The sequence below is a fragment of the Gossypium raimondii genome, chromosome 2, assembly GCF_025698545.1.
Source record: "Gossypium raimondii isolate GPD5lz chromosome 2, ASM2569854v1, whole genome shotgun sequence".
NCBI classification, from domain to species: domain Eukaryota; kingdom Viridiplantae; phylum Streptophyta; class Magnoliopsida; order Malvales; family Malvaceae; genus Gossypium; species Gossypium raimondii.
In genome coordinates, this window is record NC_068566.1 from 164,515 (window position 1) to 185,585 (window position 21,071).

The window sequence follows — 21,071 nt, forward strand, 5'->3', positions numbered from 1 at the left end:
AAAAAGAAGGTTCAATGGCAGTGGTTCACCTAAACTTGGACTTGTTCTCAAACGACAAAAATGTCATAATTAGTTAAAACTTTATGGTTAACACACAGACAGCAAAAGTCATTAATAGTCAACATAAGTTGTCATAATATGATTTCATAATTCCAATGAAGAATGGACTGTGATACAAGGCACGAGGTGAAATAACATTTATAATTAACAAATGGGGGAAAAATATACTGTTTGTAGTTTAATGTTTTGATAATGGCAAAATAAAAATATAATCGAGGTATTGAAACTAAATGGACTACAAAAATATGTATGAAAGAATAACTATGATTCAGCAAGATGGAAGTTTTTTATTTGTCATAGCATTTCAGAATATGCTATGTATATAATCAACGTCGTGGTTTATGCAAACGAGGACGGTTGCAGAAAATCCTGCCGTTAGCCTTCACAACTGCAGCAATGCCAATGCTTATGGTAGCCCACAAAGCTGAGAAAAATAAGTGTCGAAGATCGTATCGAGCTGCAGATGGCGAAAACAAACATTATGTCAAATTATCTTTTGTGGTAATGAAGCTATACATCACCACCGGATTAAGAAGTCAACTAACCTTGACTCAGTGACAATATTGTGAAGAATAACCCTAGTGAGACCAAACAAAAAGCTGCTGGGAAGTGCTGCAGAAAGAAAAAAAATGTTGAACTTAAGGACAATTAGGACAGCTAAAAGTTTTCAACACAGATAAGGAACACATACAATAAAGTCACAAACAAAAGCATAGTGTGTGCGTGTGTGTATCTCTTTATGCTATACTTACAGCTACAGCCTCAAGGCCTCCTTTTTGTGATGGAGGTGTCATATCCCGGCTGACAGAAACAATGTAATGTCCTTGCAGGAGATCGATCGCATCCTTCATGCATATCACCAATAGAGGAAGTCAGTTTCCATATTGAATACCATTGTAGAAAAGATGGTCATCCCTTTACAACTGGTGGTCACTTATGAATATAAAAGGATTTGCTAGCATTAGAATTAGGGTAAGAAAAACGACTAAAAGATCATGTTACCACCCTAATCCCACCCCATGCATTCAGACAGCTAAGAAAAGGTGACGGTAAGCACAAATAGTTTGACATATTAACCAATTTCCTAATTATTGTGAGTACTACTACTTAAAGAAACAAAGTATTCATACCTGTTTTGTTCCATCAGAAAAGTTATTAAAATAATATCGACCAAGGGCATTATAAAAATCATTAAGGATCCCTTGAACAGTTCGCTTACCATACCTACAGATCACATGAAACAGACAGGTCAGACCCCATTGATCAATCCCAAAAGGGCACATAAAATATAGGTTCAATGATGAACAAAAAGAGGTCAAAATAGTCATATTTTCAGAGATGCACACAAAGCAATAACTGATCATATTCAAAGTGCCCCAAGGCTAATCAAATATCAGTTCTAGATTTCACTATGGTTCTAAGGTCAAATGCCTTTTTAACATGTTCTTAATATGCTTAAGAACAAGATCAAATTACATAAACAATTCAAATGCCTTATTTTAACTTCAAAATGCAGATGCCATAATTTCTTAAAACAACATGAAATCATTCTAAAGAGAACTAATAAGGGTCACTAACAACTATGCTTTTGAGATCTTTTCAGCTTAAAGAACAAACTCATAGAGCATAATATTAGTGTCCATTCGAATTTAATATTAATGGCAGCATTCTCATACAATGATGGATATAGCAACTAACATTTTTTAAACTTTTCATCAGGATTTGGATGTGAGCTAATTGTACAAAGATGCGGATTAACACTCAATCGGTAAAATAAAGATGCAGATGTACCGGACAAAATCTCCTTTCAGTGCAGGAGTGCCAGAATATTGTATGCTTACGTCATCCCCATGATTAGCCCACACTGAACATGTGCAAACATTTAAAAGCAAGTTTAGTTCAGGAAATCAATTTTATACACAATACCAATTTATCCAAAAACAAATAAGCAAATTGATATATGATAGAAAGAGCCAATAGTAATAAGCAAATTATTAAAAAAAGAAAATGGAAATACTTACATATTTTATACTTTTCATCAAGATTTGTGTGTGAGCTAATGGTTTCTTCAGCAGCAAAAACACCAATTCTCCTAAGCTGGAGTTCCAACATTTTCCTACCTATCATGCTCTGCAAACATCGATTAGCATGATTATGGAAATGAAAAACACTAAAAATATGGGAAACAAGAATAAAAGGTAACTACATGCATGTATGTGTACACACACCTCTCCTTGAGTGTGTGTCAGTGTCTGTGTCTCCGAGATAGAGCTTTACATTGCAACTTAACAACAAAAGAAACAAATATGCTAAGAGATAGCCCTCATACATCAAATTCAAAACTTTAAGAGTTGTTGGTTTAGTTACAGGAAGCACTATCAAAAGTCGGAAACATCCATCTATGTATATTTTATAGTAATAGTTGGCATTCATTGTAGTACTTAATACACCTCCTGTGAAATATCTTGTATTACTCTCATAACTAACAACCATACAGAAAGAACAGCATTCAGAAAACAAAGGTTATCTGTAGAGGTTTGAACATTGAAATTGTCACAACAGGGAAGCACTAAGCAGTAAGCACAAGTTTGCTATCCGAAAAGACATCAGCCGCATGTATGTTGTGTCACGATAGACAAAGCCAAGATCAGAAGTATCTCTTCAATTTAAGTGGACTCACCTGTGTAACATTGGTGCGGTCTAAGCAATCAATACAATTAGTCCTTACAACTCCAAGTTGCTCTTTCATTTTCTCACCCTTGTCGTTCAACAAGAGGTACCTATTAGTTTTGGACAAACAGAACCCAACATTAATCACTATATTTCATTGCTACAAACTTTAACTAAGGGAACAGTATACAAAAACCTGTCCTTGCAAAATCAATCAAATCAAAAGTGCACCAGGAACAGTTACCAAATTGTATTTCAATTATCCAAACATACCCATTTTTGTCAAGAAAATCTGCAATTTGATCATAGAGGATCGAAAGGCGCTCAAAATGAACATGTCCACAGATCTTATGGAAATCAAAGTGAATATATCTGCAAGATCACAGGTCTTTGAATAAAACATAACTGAAAAAAAAAAAAAAAAGAACAAGAAAGATTTAGATAAACAAAAACTGTACCTTAAATCGTCACTAAGTATAGGTTGCACTGCACTTGCAAACTTTTCACTTAAGCGTCCCTCACCTCCAGTCTGGTAAGAGATATAGGGGCACATGATCAAACATTTGAGGATGTTTACTATAATAAATTACAATTACATACTGCACAGCGATAGTCAACCAATGCTCACCGTGTTGACAAGATCGATAGCTAGTACAGATCCATATTTTTTCCTTAGATCCAGAAAATGCCTCTCAGCTACTCGTGGCTGCATAATATGCCATAATACCAGAAAAGTCGGTGACGGTAGAAGAAATTCATGTGTGCAATGAAATAGTGGTGATAAATTAACGCACTTACAGCTTCTTCAGGTTTTACAATCTCAAACTTAGGCTTATAAGTCAAATCAACAATTTGCTCCCAAAGAAACGGCATTGACCCCCGAACCTGTAAGAGGCAAATCAGGGAGAGAGTTTATAACATTCTGATCTAGTAAGTCACACAACATGATAAATATGGCCCTCATAACTTGGACAGGGAATATTTGCGTACACCCTTATTTAAGCTTTCCAAGAATTATAAACACAGTCTCTTTGGACTTAGTTCAACTTTATTTCACACTAAAATAATGTATAATACCACTTCATGTAGTGAACTTTTCAATCCCCTAATGGAGTTGTTAGGATGCATATTCAGCGTTGTGATTCAGAATCACTAGACAGACTCCTTTTTTCCTCTTTCATATAACCATTCAAATATTGCAAGGGTAGGAGTAAGCAAGGAACATATCTGAACTTTTACAAGTAATCTTCTCCTTTAGCATTACGGACTATATACTTGTGCTTGGTACTGATCTAAAAAAAGTTAAGGACTGGAAAGGAGGCCAAAATTCGTAACATATTGGTTTTATATATAGAGATTAAAATAGAATGACTGTTACCTGAACCAATGACGCGGTAAAACCATTCATCTGCACAATTTGCTCTGTTTCCACAAAATTTGCAACATATCCATCAGGATCAGCTCCTCTTCTCCACATTCGGGTTCCTTTCAAACGATGTAAACAGTAATCAATGAGACTAGCTTGTCTACATAAGGCCTAAAATATTTGAATTTAAGAAAATGTACCGGGTTTTTAAATCATTTATCTATCATAAATCCATTTCCTATTTCCCCCCAAGCTCAAAATGGGCGGGAAAACCTTCTGGATAATATTTCATACAAATGAAGAAATTTATAGAGTACAAGCATGATATAGAACTTGCGAAAGGTATATATTTGTTCATCTTAAAAAGGAGAATCTATAATAGTACTAATCTACTAGATTTCCATTGCTTTTGCATTTGTCCAAAAATTGAAATCCTTCCCTCCCACAGAAGAAATTTGAAAAAAAAAAAATTTGCAGACAAAATAAGCCAGGCTAAAAAATATTGAAGAGGCATTTCTAGCTTTGACTACCATTTCTCCGGGTACACCTCCTAGCAATCAATGTAATATCAACAATTTCTTTTCCGATGGCTGCTTGGAAGTTATGAAAACCTGATTAGCAGTTAAGGGCATGCTTCAAATAGGAAGGCATAAAATTCAACACCAATAATGAATTAGTTAAAAATGGAATAAGAACTTCTCATGCCAAAAAGTTCTGAAATTAATAGTTTCAACAAGGATACTCCCTTGGACAACTGGAAGCAAATATGGATCAAGCTGCAGCCATAAAAACCAAAAGTAGTTAGCTTGTTAAAATGAAAATGAAGGAAATTTGGTGCATGAAACTGCAAAGCTACTCAAGAAAAAGACTCGCCTTGTTGTCTATAAGTACTTCCAACATATAATTGTTCCAAAGAAATCTGGGTTCTGCCTGTGGCAAACATTTGGGAACATAATGAAAAGCCTCTTAGTAACTTAGAGGCATCGAAGAATCACATAGAAATTTTGATGAATATTGAACACTGAACTAATAAAACTACCATAAAAGCAAAACAGTTTGAAGTTAGTGGCAGATCATCTAATAATCTCATAAAATAGAAAACAAAGGGAGCAATCCATGTATTAGTTACTTAAATTTTGAACAATTTACCTGTCTCCAAAGAGGAAGCAATTTAGATTCATCTCCCAGATCATTTAATCGCTGAGCACTGTTGAATAACAAATCTATAATGGTTACTTTCACCATAAATAAAATATTTAAAGAAAATATAACAACTTATAAAAATGAAAAACAGAAAGTTACATAATTGTTAATAATTCCAAAAGTACCTAGCTTAAGGGATATCTATAGGAAGTTTGCAAGCTGTTTGATCATATACTATTGCCCTTCATTAACAAATTAAAATCTTGATGATTATACTGGAACAACTTAATGGTTGATAGTTAACTTTAACATGTTAAAGGCCCAGTTTCCTGCTTTGTCTTGCAACATGCTATGTTGCTCATGAATGTGCTTCCTATGTGATATCTCAAATCTACAGAACAGAGTCATATATAAAATCGATTCATTTGCTAGTGTGTCTAAAGGGAAATTACAATGTACCCCTCCTAGGATCGCTAAATATAAACTGCTTCGGTTGGAAGTTTTCCAAACAGTTTTTGCTCGACATGTGACTGTTTTGAGATAGAAAATTGCTCTTAGTAGGCATATATACAAGGCCTAAGTTTAGACAATAGTTCACCTCAGCGTTAAATTGGTGTCATAAGAGAAAAAGAGACCACAAGTCTTCTCTGCAACTTTGAGCAGCCCAGCAAATTCACTCTCCACCTTTTTCTGCCAAATATAAAAGGTTCTTGTGTTAATCAATCAATTGAATCACCCTTGCTAGAAGAAAAAGTGAGGAAATAGCTTATGTACCTGTTCTGGAGAAGAGGTTTTAAGAGAATGATCACATGGAAGAATTCTCAAGGACATGACTTTGAATATAGGATGCCCCAAGTAAGATCCAACACATTCACGCTCCGTTATAACAATTAAATATGATCCTAAACACATAAATTCAACGCATCAAATTGATTGGAGAGAAACCACCAGCTCAATTCTGAGAAGATAATCAAAACAACAAAAGAAAAAAAGAAACCAATTCTGGTCTCATTGGATCTTGCAGATCCATATACCCTACTGATCTAATCAGGCACTATATTTTCACTACAATTAGGTCCCTTTCTGAAGTTTTTCCATTATGATTTAACCAAACCAATAGAATCAAAATTTTCATAGCAACCTATTATACCTGCAACAAGCTTTAGCATTCCAACTACTCCAAAAATTGTCTGAATCTTAGGAACACGAACAGAGCTGCATTCTGGAATAGCATCTATAGAACAGACAAATACATCCAGTAAAACATCTAGCACTTAACGTTGAAAAAAAAAAGGCATAAGCATAGCAAATAAGTAACCAAAAAAACAACCCACCAATGAGCTTCATTGAGGCATCAGCACGATTAATTTTCAAAGACGAAGCAGAAGAGCCATCGGTGGGTTCAATCACATACTCATCAGGAAATTCCCATAACCGCAGTCTTGTATATAGCTTTTGGCATGACTCTGCCCTCTCCATCATTATTGGAATTCTATTTCACTACAAAATCATATAAAAGGAAAAAAAAATTAAAAAAAAAACAAACTTCGATGTAGAGTTGGATCAAGCTGAAGGGAATAATCGAAAATTGCAGGTTTCAAAAGCAACCCAAGAGAGGAAATAGACGAAAAAGAAAAGGGTACCCGGTAAAAAGTTGAATAAAGGCAAAAACTTTAAGTGGAGAGTGAGATCTGAGTTCCCTGGTCGAATAACAACTAAAGAGAAAGAGAGCCTTTTTTTTTTTGTTCTTCTTCAAGTGCAGCGTGTCTTGCAAAAAAGTAAAGAAACTATAACGAGAAACAGGCAAAAACAAGGCCTGATAGATTAACGTTGTTGAATGATGTTTATGTGTTTTTTTTTTCTTTTTCTTTTTATTCTCTTCCTCTTCTGTTATGTTTCGTTGAGGGGAGGAATTCAAACAGTAATTGGCTAATAAAAGGAAAAGAAATAAGGGCTGGACGACTATTATTATGCCTATGTCTGGGGTTTGTATCAACTAATTATATGCTAACGTGGGTTCCATTCGATGCTTCCAATCCTTACCCACTAATGGGGCATCATTGGACATGGTCAATATCAATTGCTAACAATAGTATTCTTTTATTCCCTTCCTCCATTCCCCCACAAATTAAAGCACTCCATCCATATAACTTATAACTATATATATTTTATTATTAACTTGCCTCTGAAAATGGTTAAGACTGTACAGAATGCAGATGAAGTTGATGCCTTTCATTTCTAAATGCTTCATTTGTTGGATTTTCTTTCTAAATATGGGAAACCTTTAATCTTTGTTTAAAGCAACTTAGAACGTGCTTAGTTACTACTTCAAAGTTTCGAATATTGAACATGTTCTTTTTAATGTTTAAATTTATCTTTTGTCTAATCAACCAAATCATAAGTGATATAACAAAATATTTGTATTAATCCATGGATAAACTTGTCAATTATTTAGTGGACCAAATTGTTCCATTTTCAAAACCAAAACACTTATATTATATAATTAGAAATATAAACACATCATTAGCTTTAGCTGTCGAGGAAAGTAAGTATGCGAGAGAGCCATGGCCCATTAACAGCAAAGCTCCAGTGCAAACAGAGTGGGATTATTAGGCATAAAATGTCATTGCACATGAGTCATGACATGAAAGGCTCGCAACCTTTTAGTTAGAGATACTTGCTAATATAGAAGCACTAGAGAGAAGTTGGCATTAAAAAGTAGAGGAATTGAATATTTCAAAACGTACACATACAACAAAATAGTAACACATCTTGTTACAGACGTTTTGAGTCATAGAATTGGTACAGGACATGATCTTATTTCATTGCAGAATGCAAGTATTCAGAACAATATAATTAGTATATCGGCACAACCGCACAAGGAAGCACTTTTCTCCATCTGAAAAAGTTGGGATTCCATCAATATCATCGATCAAATGCTTGGTCTAACATTGAGGCGAGAAGCAATCTTTTGACCCAAAGATTTGTCAGCCTGAAACCACACAAGACAATGATATTATTAAGCACTGCATTTCTTTACATTTTTTCTTCTCCGGCATTACAACAGCGCGATTATAAGCTACAATGTGATCATACAAGCAACTAAAGACATTTAAAAGCTCAATCTTTTCACATTGTTTATGGTTAAATATCCATGCATTCCAAACATAATTAAATTAGTAATGAAAGATCAAAGAACGAGAATCCAACCTGAGACCAGTATGAGATCCAAATGCTGCGGATCTCGTGTGTGACCCTTGAATCAGACAATGCATCAATCCAGCGATTAATAAACCGTTCTTGCCTGAGAGACAGATAGACAAACAGCCAATATAGAATGTTTTAAGTAAATGTTTCAAGCAATTTCTTGTTAATCCCCTAACAAAGTAAAGAAAAAAAACCTGTCAGCTGAAAAGGACCGGTATCGTTCCCCAGGCTGCTTAAAGTTGTTCTCCTTACCGATAATGCACTGTGAGACAATAGTTAAGAAATCATAAACTGATGGCCTTTGAGATTCAAGCTTACAAATTAAACTAGTTGAAATAAAATCTTGGGAAACAAGTAACCTTCTCTCTTTTGCCGCTGTAAACAGTGCTAGGAATAGGGTGCTTCTCAGCGTGGCGAACAGGATCATACCTCGAAGGGAAGTAGTTCACCTAATATATATATATGTATTCATCAATATAAATAAGTGACCAGCTCATCAACGTATGCTTATGTGCACAACAGGAAAACAAAGAGAAAAAGAGAGAATATATATATACCTCCTCATCTCTATGCATAAAATTCATAAAACCTTCATGGTGATTATTGTGATGAGCACATTTGGGAGCATTAGCTGGAAGCTGCAGATAATTCGGTCCAAGACGGTGCCTTTGAGTGTCAGAATAGGAGAAGATTCTAGTTTGAAGCAACTTATCATCTGAATAATAGATGCCAGGGACAATGAGGGAAGGGCAGAAGGCTAACTGCTCATTCTCAGCAAAGAAGTTATCGATGTTCTTGTTTAACACCATTCGACCCACCGGCTGCAATGGGAAGATGTCCTCTGGCCATGTCTTGGTTACATCAAGTGGGTCAAAATCAAACCTGTCCTCATGAAGAGGATCCATTATTTGAATGAACAGCTTCCATTCAGGGTAGTTTCCGGCTGCAATCGAGTCATAAAGATCTTGTGTGGCATGACTGTGATTCGCGCCACCTACTCTTATGGCTTCATCCTCCAACAAAGATTTTACACCACAAGTGGGTTTCCAATGGAATTTCACATAGTGTGCCTTCCCAGCTTTGTTGATTAGTGTGTAGGTATGAACACCAGAGCCATCCATGTGCCTATAATCCTGTGGAACACCGATGTCATCAAACAGGAAGGTGAACATGTGCAAGCTTTCGGGATGGTGCGAAAAGAAGTCCAGAATCCTCCAGTTTTCCTGAATGTGGGACTTCGGGTTTGGTTTAAGAGCATGGACCATATCAGGGAACTTCATTCCGTCACGGATGAAAAACACAGGGAAATTGTTCCCCACTAGATCAAAATTTCCCTGGTTCAATAACAAGGAATCCAAAAAAGCAAACAATTAACTTCACTTCTGATATATGGTATGTCTAACTCAAATACATAAACATATGTGAACATATATATACTTTCTCTGTATATGCAGGTAGCATGTATATAGACACATACCTCTCGTGTGTAAAATTTCACAGCAAAACCTCGGGGGTCTCTCAAAGTTTCAGGACTACCGCGTTCATGAATAACCGTGGAGAATCTAACAATGAGAGGGGTCTGCACTCCAGGGGCACGAAGGAAATCAGCACATGTGAGCTGAGATATATCATGAGTGACCTCGAAGAACCCTTTCGCACTGGCTCCTCTAGCATGAACAACACGTTCAGGTATGCGTTCTCTATCGAAATTAGCTAGCTTCTCCACCAAATGATAGTCTTCAAGGAGAATTGGACCTGTCATATAATATAACCGTTATTCAACCTCTTGATTTTATCATTTCACGTATCTGTTGCTTTTGCTTATGCTTTGACATGGGGCTAGCCCTCCCCAAATCATATAGAACCAACTGAAGAACTTCACCAGCAATACTGGCTGGCATGACATATCTTCAACTTCATATTTTAATGCACTAAAGAGAAACTTTTAGAATCAACTTGAACTTTGAAAAAACAAATTCATTACTTTCCTCACAAACCATAGATTGATGTTAAAATATTGACAAAATCAACACCTTAATAAGGCTAAAAGCAGTATATGTAAACTCCATATTTACCTATGAAAACACTACAAGGAATAAACATGGTAAAGGCACACCATGGATCATATATAATTACCTCTTGCTCCCACAGTAAGTGATGAGTTATTGTTCCAAACTGGAGCACCAGAATTGGTGGTCCAGAACGGGGAATCAAAGGAACTTGAAGGACGAAACTGCATCCAAAATAGCTCCATTAAGAAGTAAAAATAAAGAGGTACAGTCACAGGATAAAGAGGGAAAAAAAGTAAACCATTTAACCAAAGCATTAAAAGTAGACACTGGAATTACATAACTTGACATTGATGATAGTAATACAAGCTCGAAAAGACAAATACCCTGCTTGGTAGCTAAGAAAATATAGGAAAATGGAGAAGAACTTAAAAAGTTCATCCATTCTTTAGAGCAACAGCAAACAAGAATCTTTGAGGATATAACTTTCTGAAATTTATGTAAAAGTTTCAACCATTATCGTAGTGTATCTGCTTAAAGTTTCCCACCAAACAATTAAAAAAACCCAACAATAATCAGCTAAGCAATGAAGAAGAACTGCTTTTTATTTCAGAATTGCTACATATAAACCATCTCAAAACTGAACTGAGGTAACAACTGAAGCTTAAGACACCAATGATATCGGTATTTGGTAATTGGTACCTTGTAAGGATCCATGGTAAGAGAAGAGAAAGAAGATAATCTAGTAACGTATGAAGGGAGCTCTCTGTTTCTCTTCTTACTTATATATATATATCTGTTTTTAATGCTATAATTGCCAACAATAATATTTTATTTTATAATTTATGCATTTTTATATACCTCTCAATATTATTTGTTAGAATAGTTTTCTTGTGTAGATAATATATGCCTTCTTATTAATTTGAAGCATTTTGCAATATTCTAATTGGTTATTTAGTCAATCGAAATTTTTAATAATAAGTTTAACGTCAGTTCAAAACTTGCGATTTTGATATTGAATCTGAAGCAATTGGAGTTTTACTTTTAAAATATGAGCTCAATTCAACATGAAAAAGTAAAATTTCTCATCGATTTATATCCATTCCATGCTCAATTTCAAATTTCGAGCTAGCTTGGTTCCACTTTAAAACAACCCAACTTGATATTGAAATTCATTTGAGAACTCGATTTGCTCAAAAATTCTAAACATTAAAATTCAAATTCAGTTCAACAATGATTAAATCAATTTTTTTTAATTGAATTGGAATAATTCAGCAGCATATGCTTGAGAAGAAGAAAAAAACAATGAAAATTATTATTATGTGATTAAAGATAATATAGAAAAATGATATGAGGACGTCATAGATTGAAATTTTAAGGCTACAAGGCTTTATCCTGTTTTCGTGGTCCTAGGGAACCCTGAGTCACCAATGGGCAGAAAACGAAGTTGGGTTCCTTGAAAACTGCGTTTATGGAAGTATTTTGGTGTTTAATGAAAAAATTCATCCAAATTTAACCAAAGGGAAAATGGTCATGAAACAGCTGGTGCATATATATGATAGGAATGGGCCATGGAGAAGATGAATTGATTTCAATGGCTGGCAATGCAATGCAAATATCATCTCTTTATAGTATTTTGTTTTTGCTCATTCAGATTTGTGGCTCACAAAACACACTCAGCAAAGGGTGGACTATAGTGAAAACATACACACATTGACTCATTGCCTTACCTCCTTCAAGGAAAATGGACCTATGAAACCAAACACATTTCACAACCCAATTCATTTACACCATTTTTCATAATCTAAGCTAGTTCCTCCCTCACATTGGACTTTCAGCAACATTCTACTCATGTTCAAACTTCAAACTCTCAGTTTTCTACATTAACTAGATGTTGGTAATAGGTTACTGACCAGGATTTCCCAGTAACCGTTCCACCGCAGCATGAACATTTCCTGCACTGGCTATTAATGCCTGAATATTTTCTCGAGTGTCAATGAAACCCATTTCTTGAAGTTGGGACAACTGGGTGGCGTATAGTTGCTCTGGAGGTACTGATATAAATGGAATATTTGTTGATTAGTGGGGTGGTAAACAAAAGTAAATTGGCCAAACAGAAAAAATTGTAGACACTAACCATCTGATCTATTAGGAACACCCAAGCTGCCGGTTCCAAGTCCGCTAAACATGGTCATCATTGCTTCCAAACCCATGTTGAGCGTTCCTGAAAATATTTTAAGATTATAAAAGTACTCCCGTTTAACAAATCGTTTCTAGTAAAATAAAATTTGTTTCTTGTCTTCCCCCCTTCTATTGAATTGGAACAAGCAAAGTGAGCATAGATGAGCTATCAAAATCTGGAAGACATCCTTCGTGAGGACGGAATGAAATGTCGCTTCAATAAACAATATAGTAGTATAGTTATCGCTAATAAGAACCAAGTGTGAATGGTGAAGGCAAAGAACTCCTAAAAACAGTAAGAGTAACAATGGAACAACGGTTCTCATAACAAAACCTAAAATGATTTTGGATAAATGATGTCTGTACCTGCACCTCCACCAGTCTGGGCAGGCTCCCTGCAAGAGAGGACCAGATTTAGAAAAAAAACCATAAGCAATAACAAACTTCTTAGGTAATATTTCACTTCATTCTCAAACATTTGGCTTTTTCCCCTCTTCTAGTTACTTTCCTTTGTTTATTATTTGGTGGTTTTAAAAATTAATTTTATAAAATATAAAACATTATAAGAAATAACAGATACTTACAAGAAAACAATATTCATATGTCCTGTTCAAAATCAGGTTTCTGAATATTGCATCTTCTAAAAATTAATCTAAAATTGCTTTTCATCTCAAAATGTGCCGATATAATTCGAACTTTTTGGGGGAATAATGAAAATGATTCAAAGCATTAATAAAATTACATCGAAAAGTAGGATAGATAGAAATTGAGGGATGCAATTTGAATTGTTACATAGAAAGATTAATTCAAAAGGAAACAAGGGAAACAATCATGCAACTCACTGGGTTGACTGTGGCCGACTAAGTTGTGAAAAAAGAGTCTGCTGCAAAGTCAATAGTTGCTGAAATAGGAAAAACCAGAATGGTGACTAACCTTCCTTTTGCAAACAATTTATTTTATATCCTAATTCTAACAACATTCCTAAACAGAAAGTTACACATGAAAAAGATAACTACGGCCAAGTGGAAAAGCAAATAAGGTTATGCAACAAAAAACTCCAAATTTTACTTTTGCATGCAGATCAGCTTGTTGGCAGATAGAAACACACTTCAATATATTTTCATGCATGAGAAAGAGAAGGTTGAACTGCAGATTGGATACAATTACCTGCATCATCTCAGGAGAAGTCAACTGATGAAGAAATTGAGAGTTCTGCATCATTTCTCTTGGTTGAGAATTAGAACCAAGCATGTTTTGAAGTTGAGGACTGAGACTAAGAACCTGCCACTGGCAATGTCAGAAAACAAGAAACTTTTCTCAAACCCCATGTATGTAGGAGAATATAATATAAGATAACACCTGGTTCAAGTACTGAGGACTGGACAGGAGGCTTCGCATCATTTGTGAAATAGCTGGATTTTGCATCAACTGATTCAGTGAATTAGAATCCTGCATAGCACCAAACAAGCCTTCAAACGCTGGAAGACCCAGACCACCTAAACCAGCAGGTGCCTGTGGCCTAGCATCCGCACCAGGATCCGACCTCCTTGTGTTAGTTTGGGAACCTCCAACTGCAAGATTTCATTCCATCAATAGTTTCTTGGTAATAGTTCTCTTCCATTTTCTAAAAATGGAACTATAACTCATACCGATCTTCATAAAGTAAATCAACAGAACTAAAGCCCAGATAACTGCTTCAAAGATAAAACATTTTGAAGAATGATTTGAAATGAGAAGGAAAGAAGTTGCAAGAAAACAAGAGCTTGCCTTCAGAAGAAGACCAAGGGTTTGGCAGTGGATTCGCATTGGGAGTAGTTCCAGAATCAGAGGTGGGCTGGTTAGTTGACCCATCTCTGGCTTGGTTTCCCCCTTGAGTTCCCAGGAGGGAAGAAAACGGGTTTGAACCACCATTTCCAGTAGTCCCAGTCATAGTAGTTGCATTCAGGAGAGGCTCTTGAACAGTTTCATACATACGGCGAAGCATGTTAAATCCTTCGGGTGATGATTCAATATTGCTCATTGCTCTGTCCGTATTCCTAATCACTTCACGCATGAGCTCAGGGTTTCTTGCAGCTTCAAATGTTTGAAGGAGAACACTTGGATCATTAAGTATGTGTGCAAGCTCAGGATTTCGGTCAATTATCTCTCGCGTTTGAGGATTGTTCATGATCAAGTTATACAGTATCTCAGGATTATTCATCAAATTCTGAATAGCAGGCATGTTCGATATTTCCCTCATAATGTTGGGGATTCGAGTCAATTGCTGTTGTAATTGTTCAAAATTTGGGAGCCCAGCTCCAAATAAACCAGCACTGTCACCAAGTCCAGGAAACAGTGAAGCACCTAGACCAGCCCCTCCTGCTCCCAATGCCCCAGCATCATCCAAGTCAACAGCTGTTGTATTTGTTTGAGAAGTGCTCAAAGCACCTGAACCAATTGACCCAGCTGCATTGGTTGTCAGCGGTGGCGCTGTCGGTGCAACAGAACGAACCAAGTGGACAGTGTGATCTGCCTCCAAACCTGAAGTACAAAATTAAATATACCATCAAACATCAAGAGGAAGTAACATCTGTCTACTCCAATATACGGATTAACTCAACCACATGAAGCGTAGCAAAATATCAGACGGAATTAGCTTCAAAACATTCAATTCAGAGTACTAGGTTAAAATTCGGGATCAACAATGAATTCAGTAGCTATATCCATTTATGCGTCCAATTACATCAATAAACGTAGAAGCAAGTAAAGTTCTCTCTTTTTTTTAGCTCATAAACAAAATTGTACTTTAGGAAAACTATAATGAATTCCAATTAAGGAAGAAATGAGAAAAAAAAAAAACGAAACAGAGAATGAGTTGATTGTACCGTAGCTTCGAAGGGTTTGATCGTCCTTCAAGATCCGACCTTTATAAATCAAACGCTGTTGATCGGCGGGAACACCGCAGTTTCGCGCCAGAAGTGCCTTAAACGAATCGACGGTGGAATCCAGGTTGGTCTGAACGGAGAATTTGGAGCCGGATGAACAATTGATACTGACGGTGACAGCATCACCGACGTCTTTGCTGGCCGCTTCCTTAGAAGCATTAATATCACCTCCTCCCATAGTGACCTGTCCCTCACTCAAAAACCTCCCAACTTCAGCCACAAGCCTAAGCAGGGAAAATAGAAATGAATCAGTTGCAGAAGAATTAGTATTAAATGCAGTAGCAGTAAAGAGAAATGAAAGTTGCAAACCCAATTCCAAAGCAACCAATGTAGATTCTAAGAGACAAAACTGATTCGTTAAAGTAAGAAAAACAGGATGAACAACAAAGACTGTTATAAATGGTTTAAAGTAGAAACTATAGCGATCCATTATTTTCGTAGCCGACTTCACGGGGTTAGGGCCTTAGCCCAACCACCATCCTCAAATCAAACCCAATATAGGCTTTTACAATATTATCATAATTTTTTCATTTTATAAATTATAATAACTTTTTTTTTACTGGTCTTCTCCCCAACCTTTAAATAGTAATAAGAGGAAAATGTGTTTCAATATACTTGAACTCACATCATTTTATACGGACAACAATATCAATATCAATAGAACTAAAGCTCAATTGACATAAATTATAATAATTAAATTAAATATTTTGTTAGGATTTGGGAATTGTTAGCCCAAGTGACTGATAGGATCTGAATCTCTGACTCGAAAGAAGAATGTTCGCCTACAGACATAGTCAGATGAGGACCTCACGGGAAGGTTAGATGTCCGCAAAGATAACTCGCACGAGAAGCCTGCAAGGGGAACTCACGTAAGCCTCATAGGAATGAAGTCCTGAGAGGAGAGCTTATGTAAGTCTTATAGGGATAAGGTCGCGAGTCGTGTCTATAGAGGGGGTCGTGAGCCTGCAAGAGATCTCCACTCGTGACTGGTAGGTGCGAGGTTCGTTGGAGGAGTCAGTCCTAAGATTAGAAAGGATCACGTGCTCTGCAGGTAAGCGTCTAATAAGCCAAGGGATGCTCAGAGAATGTTAGCACTAGAAACAGGGAATGTCAGTACCATTAACTTAAAAGTCGAGATAAAACAGTGGGCCCCATTATGAGTTGTAATAGTAACAGTAGGAACATATATAAATATATTTATGTTTCCCTTAATGATATACGAAAAAACACTACTCAACATATTTAAACTAATTTTAACTCAATTCAATTAATTTTTAAACTAATTTTCGGTTTAGAAATGAATAAGTTAGTTAGCAGAGGAGGCACATCGGCTCAGCACAAACTTTAAAGCAATCAAATCAATGGGAGTAGTCGTATTGTATTTATTTCATTCAGTTTGGTTTTCCACACATAATACTAAAGAAAAAGCCTATTTATTGGAGTCTTATAATAATAATACAATAATGTCCCAAAAGGAGCCCACAGTGGCAGTGGGAGAGCGCCTACGAAGCCCCTAGTCTAAACAAATCAAACTTCAAACCTTTTTATTCTTTCTTCTTTCTATAAATAACAAAAAGATTACATCTTATCAATTAACTAATTTAAATTAAATATTTTACTTCTTTTTTAAGTAAACAACAAAACATAAAAAAAAAATTTAAATTCATCCTCAAACTTAAAATTATTCGTTATATCAATCAAGTCTTTCTGTTAATTTATTTATCATCTTTAGCATTAAATTTTAATTGAAGTTATTATAAAGTATGTTTAAAATAAATGAATAGTAATTTTAACATATTTTGCATCATTTAAGTCGTTAATGTGATAAGTGAATACGGGTTTAAATTTGGGTTAAATTTGATACAATATTAATACTTTAAGAACGATTTAAAACTAGATCCATATTTTGGGAAGGTACGGTTTAATTAACCTATTTACTTCCTTACTTTTATTTTAAAAAATTTAGTCATTCAGTCGCGAGTGTATGAATCGAAAAATTTTAGAGTAGAAAAGAGATTAAATTATAAAGATATAAAAATATAGGTTATGGTAGGAAATTAAAAAAAGAAGAAGGGTGTGTTTAGTTTTTGAAATCACATGCGGCAGGCAGGGTGAGACAGGCACGTCACACAAGTCACAACCCAGATGACCGTTGTTAGGACAAAAACTCGTATTATCATCTAACGGTCACTTTTCAATAATTAGCCGTTGCCCTTTTTTTAAAATACTCCTCTATCCCCCCTTTCTTACAGCCCCCCTCCCTTTCTCTATCTACCTGTCTGTATTTGTAGATCTCCACTTCCATAGACACTAAAGCCCTTTTTCTTTTTTAAAACTTCTTTAAATGCTCATTCTCTACCTATTTTAAAGAGGTTCCTTTACATTACATTCTTCTTATTTCATTCCCTTCTTCTTCTTTTGGAACCGGTGGGGTTCTTGTTTTGTTCTCTTTCAGACACACACGAAACAATCAACAATGGAACGTATATCTGATGAGAACAATCCTAATCTCACCAAACCCACAAATTTTCAAGGTATTCTTCCTTTATTCCAAAAATGGGTTTCAACTTTCAAATCTTTACACTTAAACCCCCATGATCTAACATGGTTGTGGTACAACAGGTTGCAGAAAATTTGGACAAGAGATCAAACACAACAGGAGAGCTTTAAGTGTGATTAATCACAACTTAGTAGGAGCTAAAGCATACCCTTGTGTTGTTAATAAGAGAGGCTTATCACAGTATACATCTCTCAATCTCATTCACTTTGATTCATTTACATCTTTGATTGTTTCTCAATGATGAGTTTGTTTCTTCTTTTTTTCAGAAGAAATGAATGTATTGAAAACAAGCAGCTTGATCCTGTTCATAGACCTATTACCAGGTTAGAGTTTTTAAATTTTTGAAAATTTTAAATTTTAATCCCCCTTTTTTTTTTTTTTTTTCACTTTTGCTTTCCAGCTTTGCTTACCAAATGAGTAAAGCTACAAAAGGAAAGAAAGTTCAAATTTTGGATCTTAAAACTCAGTCAATTCAAAATACCATAACAAGTTTTTATTTTTTTATTTTTTGCTTCATTTTGACATTTCAGGAAGTTTGCTGCTCAAATTTCCAGTACCAGTCAACGGCATTGCCCCGAGGTACCAGTCGAGTTTTTTTTTTTTTTTAAGAGCATTGATTATTTTCTTACATACTGATGGCTTTTTGTCCTTCGTAGCAGGAAACTAAGAAGCTGAAACCATCAGTTCCAAGCTCAAATGAGTTTGGTGATTGTATATTCATAGATGTGGAAGAAAACAAGACATCCTTAGACCAACCAGTACCGATGTTCTTAGAAGAAACAGAAGTGGAAATGGAAGATATTATAATTGAAGAACCAATTGTTGATATTGATGGTTGTGATACAAAGAATCCGTTAGCAGTTGTTGAATATGTTGAAGATTTGCATGCTTATTACAAAAACATGGAGGTAACATAATACTAGAATGTATTAATACCCCTTTATTCATTGAGATTTTATTACTTACCATGAAACATGTTCTAAAACCAGTTTCATTTGTAATGCAGAAATTTAGTTGTGTTTCACCTAATTACATGGACCAACAATCTGATGTTAACGAGAAAATGAGGGCTATTTTGATTGACTGGCTTATTGAGGTAAATAGCAGAATTGTTCCTTACTGAACCAATGCCATAAATGGTGAATAGTTGGTTTCTGGTTCATAATTGGGTTGTAAAAATGAACAGGTGCACGACAAATTTGACCTCATGGGGGAGACATTATTTCTTACAGTTAATCTCATAGACAGATTTTTGTCTCAACAAACAGTGATGAGAAAAAAGCTTCAACTGGTTGGATTAGTTGCTATGCTCTTAGCATGCAAGTACGAGGAGGTTTCTGTTCCTATTGTAGGAGATTTAATCCTTATATCAGATAAAGCTTATTCTAGGAAAGAAGTTCTCGAAATGGTATGGTACTATATCCTTCTGTTCTGCCATTTATGTTCAATGGAGCAGCTTTAATGGTTAACACACGTTATTACAGGAGAGATTAATGCTCAACACATTACAATTCAACATGTCTTTCCCAACACCATATGTTTTCATGAAGAGGTTCCTTAAGGCAGCTCAATCCGACAAGAAGCTTGAACTTCTGTCTTTCTTTTTGATTGAACTTGCCTTAGTGGAATATGAAATGCTTAAATTCCAACCATCACTACTAGCAGCTGCTGCAATCTACACTGCTCAATGCAGTCTAAATGGGTACAAACAATGGAGCAAGACATGCGAGTGGCATAGCAGCTACACAGAAGATCAACTACTGTAAGTTGTTGCTTCACATCTTTTAATTTTCTGGCCAAACAAACAAGTTATTGAGGATGTTTTCTTTTTTGCAGAGAATGTTCAAGATTTATGGTTGGTTTCCATGAAAAAGCAGCAACGGGGAAACTAACAGGGGTACATAGAAAGTACTGTACATCCAAGTTTGGATACACAGCAAAATGTGAAGCTGCAAAATTTTTATTACAGACCCAACAACAACCATAGCAACATCAAGCTATTGACTTTTATACTTGATTTGTGAGGGGGACAGCTAATGTAATAAATTGAGCAACTTTGGGTTGCGTGCACTTAGGGATTTTTAAAGCAAATTTGAAAAATTTTAAGCAGCATATCCGGTGTTGTTGTCGTGGTTGTTTACAGCTATGGTTATTGACTTTATGTGTATGCATGTTCAAATTGAACATGATTAATTTTCTTACTGTAATTTTATGTATTTTCCGCCATACAATCAATTAATAAATCAAACACCATTCTTTCTTCAATGTTTCCTCTTTATCAATTTGATGGAATCTTGTTATGGATTCAATGCATAACCCAAATATCACTATTTTTTTACCTTTATTATAACCCAAATTCATGCTAAAATTTGTGTATAAGTTTATATTTTAGTCGAGTTATTTTGGGTATAAATTTATATTTTTGTCGAGTTACAAAATAGCCAATAAATTATTGAATATTTTTATATAAGTTATTGAGTTGTTAAATTTTTTCGACGATCGGTATAATGTATTAGCACCTATCGATAAGTAGAAAAACATACATTAGATTCAAGTTAATATGACAATCAATATTAGAAATTAGAGAATAAAATTTTGATTCGTAGATTTGTGATATTAAAAGCTATTTCATGAAAAAATTGAACTGTAGAAGAGCTTTTGATTTATGCAAACGATGCAAATAAATAAAGACATACAATAACAATTTTAACAGTCAAACTTTGAATAGTTTAATAATTATTTTATAACTTTTTCAAGTTAAATGACCAAAAAGTAAATTTACTAATAATTTAATGACTTTAAAAGTAATTTACCCAAAAAGGGCAATAAGTTCAAGTTTATAGATAGGAGTTTACATCTTATATATTGTTTAGATAGTTTGAATTTAATATGTTAAATAAAGTCCTAGTTTTAATAATATTGTCTTTTCTAACATGTCATAACTAATATAT

General features: G+C 35.1%; 4 protein-coding genes across 9 annotated transcripts; 1 reads left to right on the forward strand and 3 right to left on the reverse strand.

Annotated features, from left to right (window-relative positions):
• Positions 1-187: 187 nt before the first annotated feature.
• LOC105787398 (phosphoinositide phosphatase SAC7) lies at positions 188-7,213 on the reverse strand. The gene is made up of 21 exons (XM_012613766.2): positions 6,883-7,213; positions 6,574-6,739; positions 6,390-6,473; positions 6,014-6,141; positions 5,838-5,929; positions 5,246-5,303; positions 4,970-5,026; positions 4,839-4,872; positions 4,627-4,707; positions 4,109-4,215; positions 3,529-3,615; positions 3,359-3,436; positions 3,189-3,259; positions 3,004-3,102; positions 2,741-2,840; positions 2,082-2,190; positions 1,852-1,924; positions 1,191-1,284; positions 813-905; positions 606-672; positions 188-517 (listed from the first exon to the last, which is right to left on the reverse strand). Exons 2-21 carry the CDS (start codon positions 6,719-6,721, stop codon positions 387-389), a joined length of 1,791 nt encoding a protein of 596 aa, XP_012469220.1. The 5' UTR covers positions 6,722-6,739; positions 6,883-7,213; the 3' UTR covers positions 188-386.
• Positions 7,214-7,944: 731 nt separating this feature from the next.
• LOC105787401 (catalase isozyme 2) lies at positions 7,945-11,308 on the reverse strand. The gene is made up of 8 exons (XM_012613774.2): positions 11,158-11,308; positions 10,583-10,679; positions 9,924-10,201; positions 9,004-9,780; positions 8,806-8,895; positions 8,641-8,708; positions 8,450-8,543; positions 7,945-8,231 (listed from the first exon to the last, which is right to left on the reverse strand). Exons 1-8 carry the CDS (start codon positions 11,170-11,172, stop codon positions 8,172-8,174), a joined length of 1,479 nt encoding a protein of 492 aa, XP_012469228.1. The 5' UTR covers positions 11,173-11,308; the 3' UTR covers positions 7,945-8,171.
• Positions 11,309-12,060: 752 nt separating this feature from the next.
• Positions 12,061-16,011, reverse strand: LOC105787400 (ubiquitin domain-containing protein DSK2b). Of its 4 annotated transcripts, XM_012613767.2 has the most exons (9): positions 15,870-16,011; positions 15,501-15,784; positions 14,404-15,156; positions 13,996-14,207; positions 13,804-13,917; positions 13,479-13,537; positions 13,003-13,031; positions 12,593-12,679; positions 12,061-12,509 (listed from the first exon to the last, which is right to left on the reverse strand). In XM_012613767.2, exons 2-9 carry the CDS (start codon positions 15,736-15,738, stop codon positions 12,361-12,363), a joined length of 1,641 nt encoding a protein of 546 aa, XP_012469221.1. In that variant the 5' UTR covers positions 15,739-15,784; positions 15,870-16,011; the 3' UTR covers positions 12,061-12,360. The 4 variants fall into 4 exon arrangements, with proteins under 4 accessions (XP_012469221.1, XP_012469227.1, XP_012469226.1 ...); XM_012613773.2 differs by lacking the exon at positions 13,479-13,537 and having other exon boundaries at positions 12,360-12,509; positions 15,870-15,907; XM_012613768.2 differs by lacking the exons at positions 12,061-12,509; positions 12,593-12,679 and adding an exon at positions 12,688-12,850 and having other exon boundaries at positions 15,870-15,907.
• Positions 16,012-17,811: 1,800 nt separating this feature from the next.
• LOC105787405 (G2/mitotic-specific cyclin-2) lies at positions 17,812-20,385 on the forward strand. 3 transcript variants are annotated; one of them, XM_052624053.1, is made up of 9 exons: positions 17,812-18,094; positions 18,183-18,300; positions 18,387-18,443; positions 18,651-18,699; positions 18,777-19,028; positions 19,127-19,216; positions 19,307-19,528; positions 19,605-19,882; positions 19,957-20,385. In XM_052624053.1, exons 1-9 carry the CDS (start codon positions 18,037-18,039, stop codon positions 20,105-20,107), a joined length of 1,275 nt encoding a protein of 424 aa, XP_052480013.1. In that variant the 5' UTR covers positions 17,812-18,036; the 3' UTR covers positions 20,108-20,385. The 3 variants fall into 3 exon arrangements, with proteins under 3 accessions (XP_052480013.1, XP_012469236.1, XP_052480027.1); XM_012613782.2 differs by having other exon boundaries at positions 18,780-19,028; XM_052624067.1 differs by having other exon boundaries at positions 19,605-19,978.
• The last annotated feature ends 686 nt before the right edge of the window (positions 20,386-21,071 follow it).

Excerpts from the sequence above, each read along its gene's own strand:
- LOC105787405 (XM_052624053.1), top strand. The coding sequence starts at position 18,037 with ATGGAACGTATATCTGATGAGAACAATCCTAATCTCACCAAACCCACA. Across the intron at positions 18,444-18,650 it reads GTTCATAGACCTATTACCAG|GAAGTTTGCTGCTCAAATTT; the intron begins GTTAGAGTTTTT and ends TTGACATTTCAG. Across the intron at positions 19,883-19,956 it reads TACACAGAAGATCAACTACT|AGAATGTTCAAGATTTATGG; the intron begins GTAAGTTGTTGC and ends TCTTTTTTGCAG.
- LOC105787401 (XM_012613774.2), bottom strand. Across the intron at positions 8,544-8,640 it reads CGGTCCTTTTCAGCTGACAG|GCAAGAACGGTTTATTAATC; the intron begins GTTTTTTTTCTT and ends TCTGTCTCTCAG. Across the intron at positions 8,232-8,449 it reads GGATCTCATACTGGTCTCAG|GCTGACAAATCTTTGGGTCA; the intron begins GTTGGATTCTCG and ends GTGTGGTTTCAG.
- LOC105787400 (XM_012613767.2), bottom strand. The coding sequence starts at position 15,738 with ATGGGAGGAGGTGATATTAATGCTTCTAAGGAAGCGGCCAGCAAAGAC. Across the intron at positions 13,032-13,478 it reads AGTCGGCCACAGTCAACCCA|GGAGCCTGCCCAGACTGGTG; the intron begins GTGAGTTGCATG and ends CCTCTCTTGCAG. Across the intron at positions 12,680-13,002 it reads CCAGACTGGTGGAGGTGCAG|GAACGCTCAACATGGGTTTG; the intron begins GTACAGACATCA and ends AAATATTTTCAG.
- LOC105787398 (XM_012613766.2), bottom strand. The coding sequence starts at position 6,721 with ATGATGGAGAGGGCAGAGTCATGCCAAAAGCTATATACAAGACTGCGG. Across the intron at positions 1,925-2,081 it reads TGATGAAAAGTATAAAATAT|TGTGGGCTAATCATGGGGAT; the intron begins GTAAGTATTTCC and ends GCACATGTTCAG. Across the intron at positions 673-812 it reads GAGGCCTTGAGGCTGTAGCT|CACTTCCCAGCAGCTTTTTG; the intron begins GTAAGTATAGCA and ends TTCTTTCTGCAG.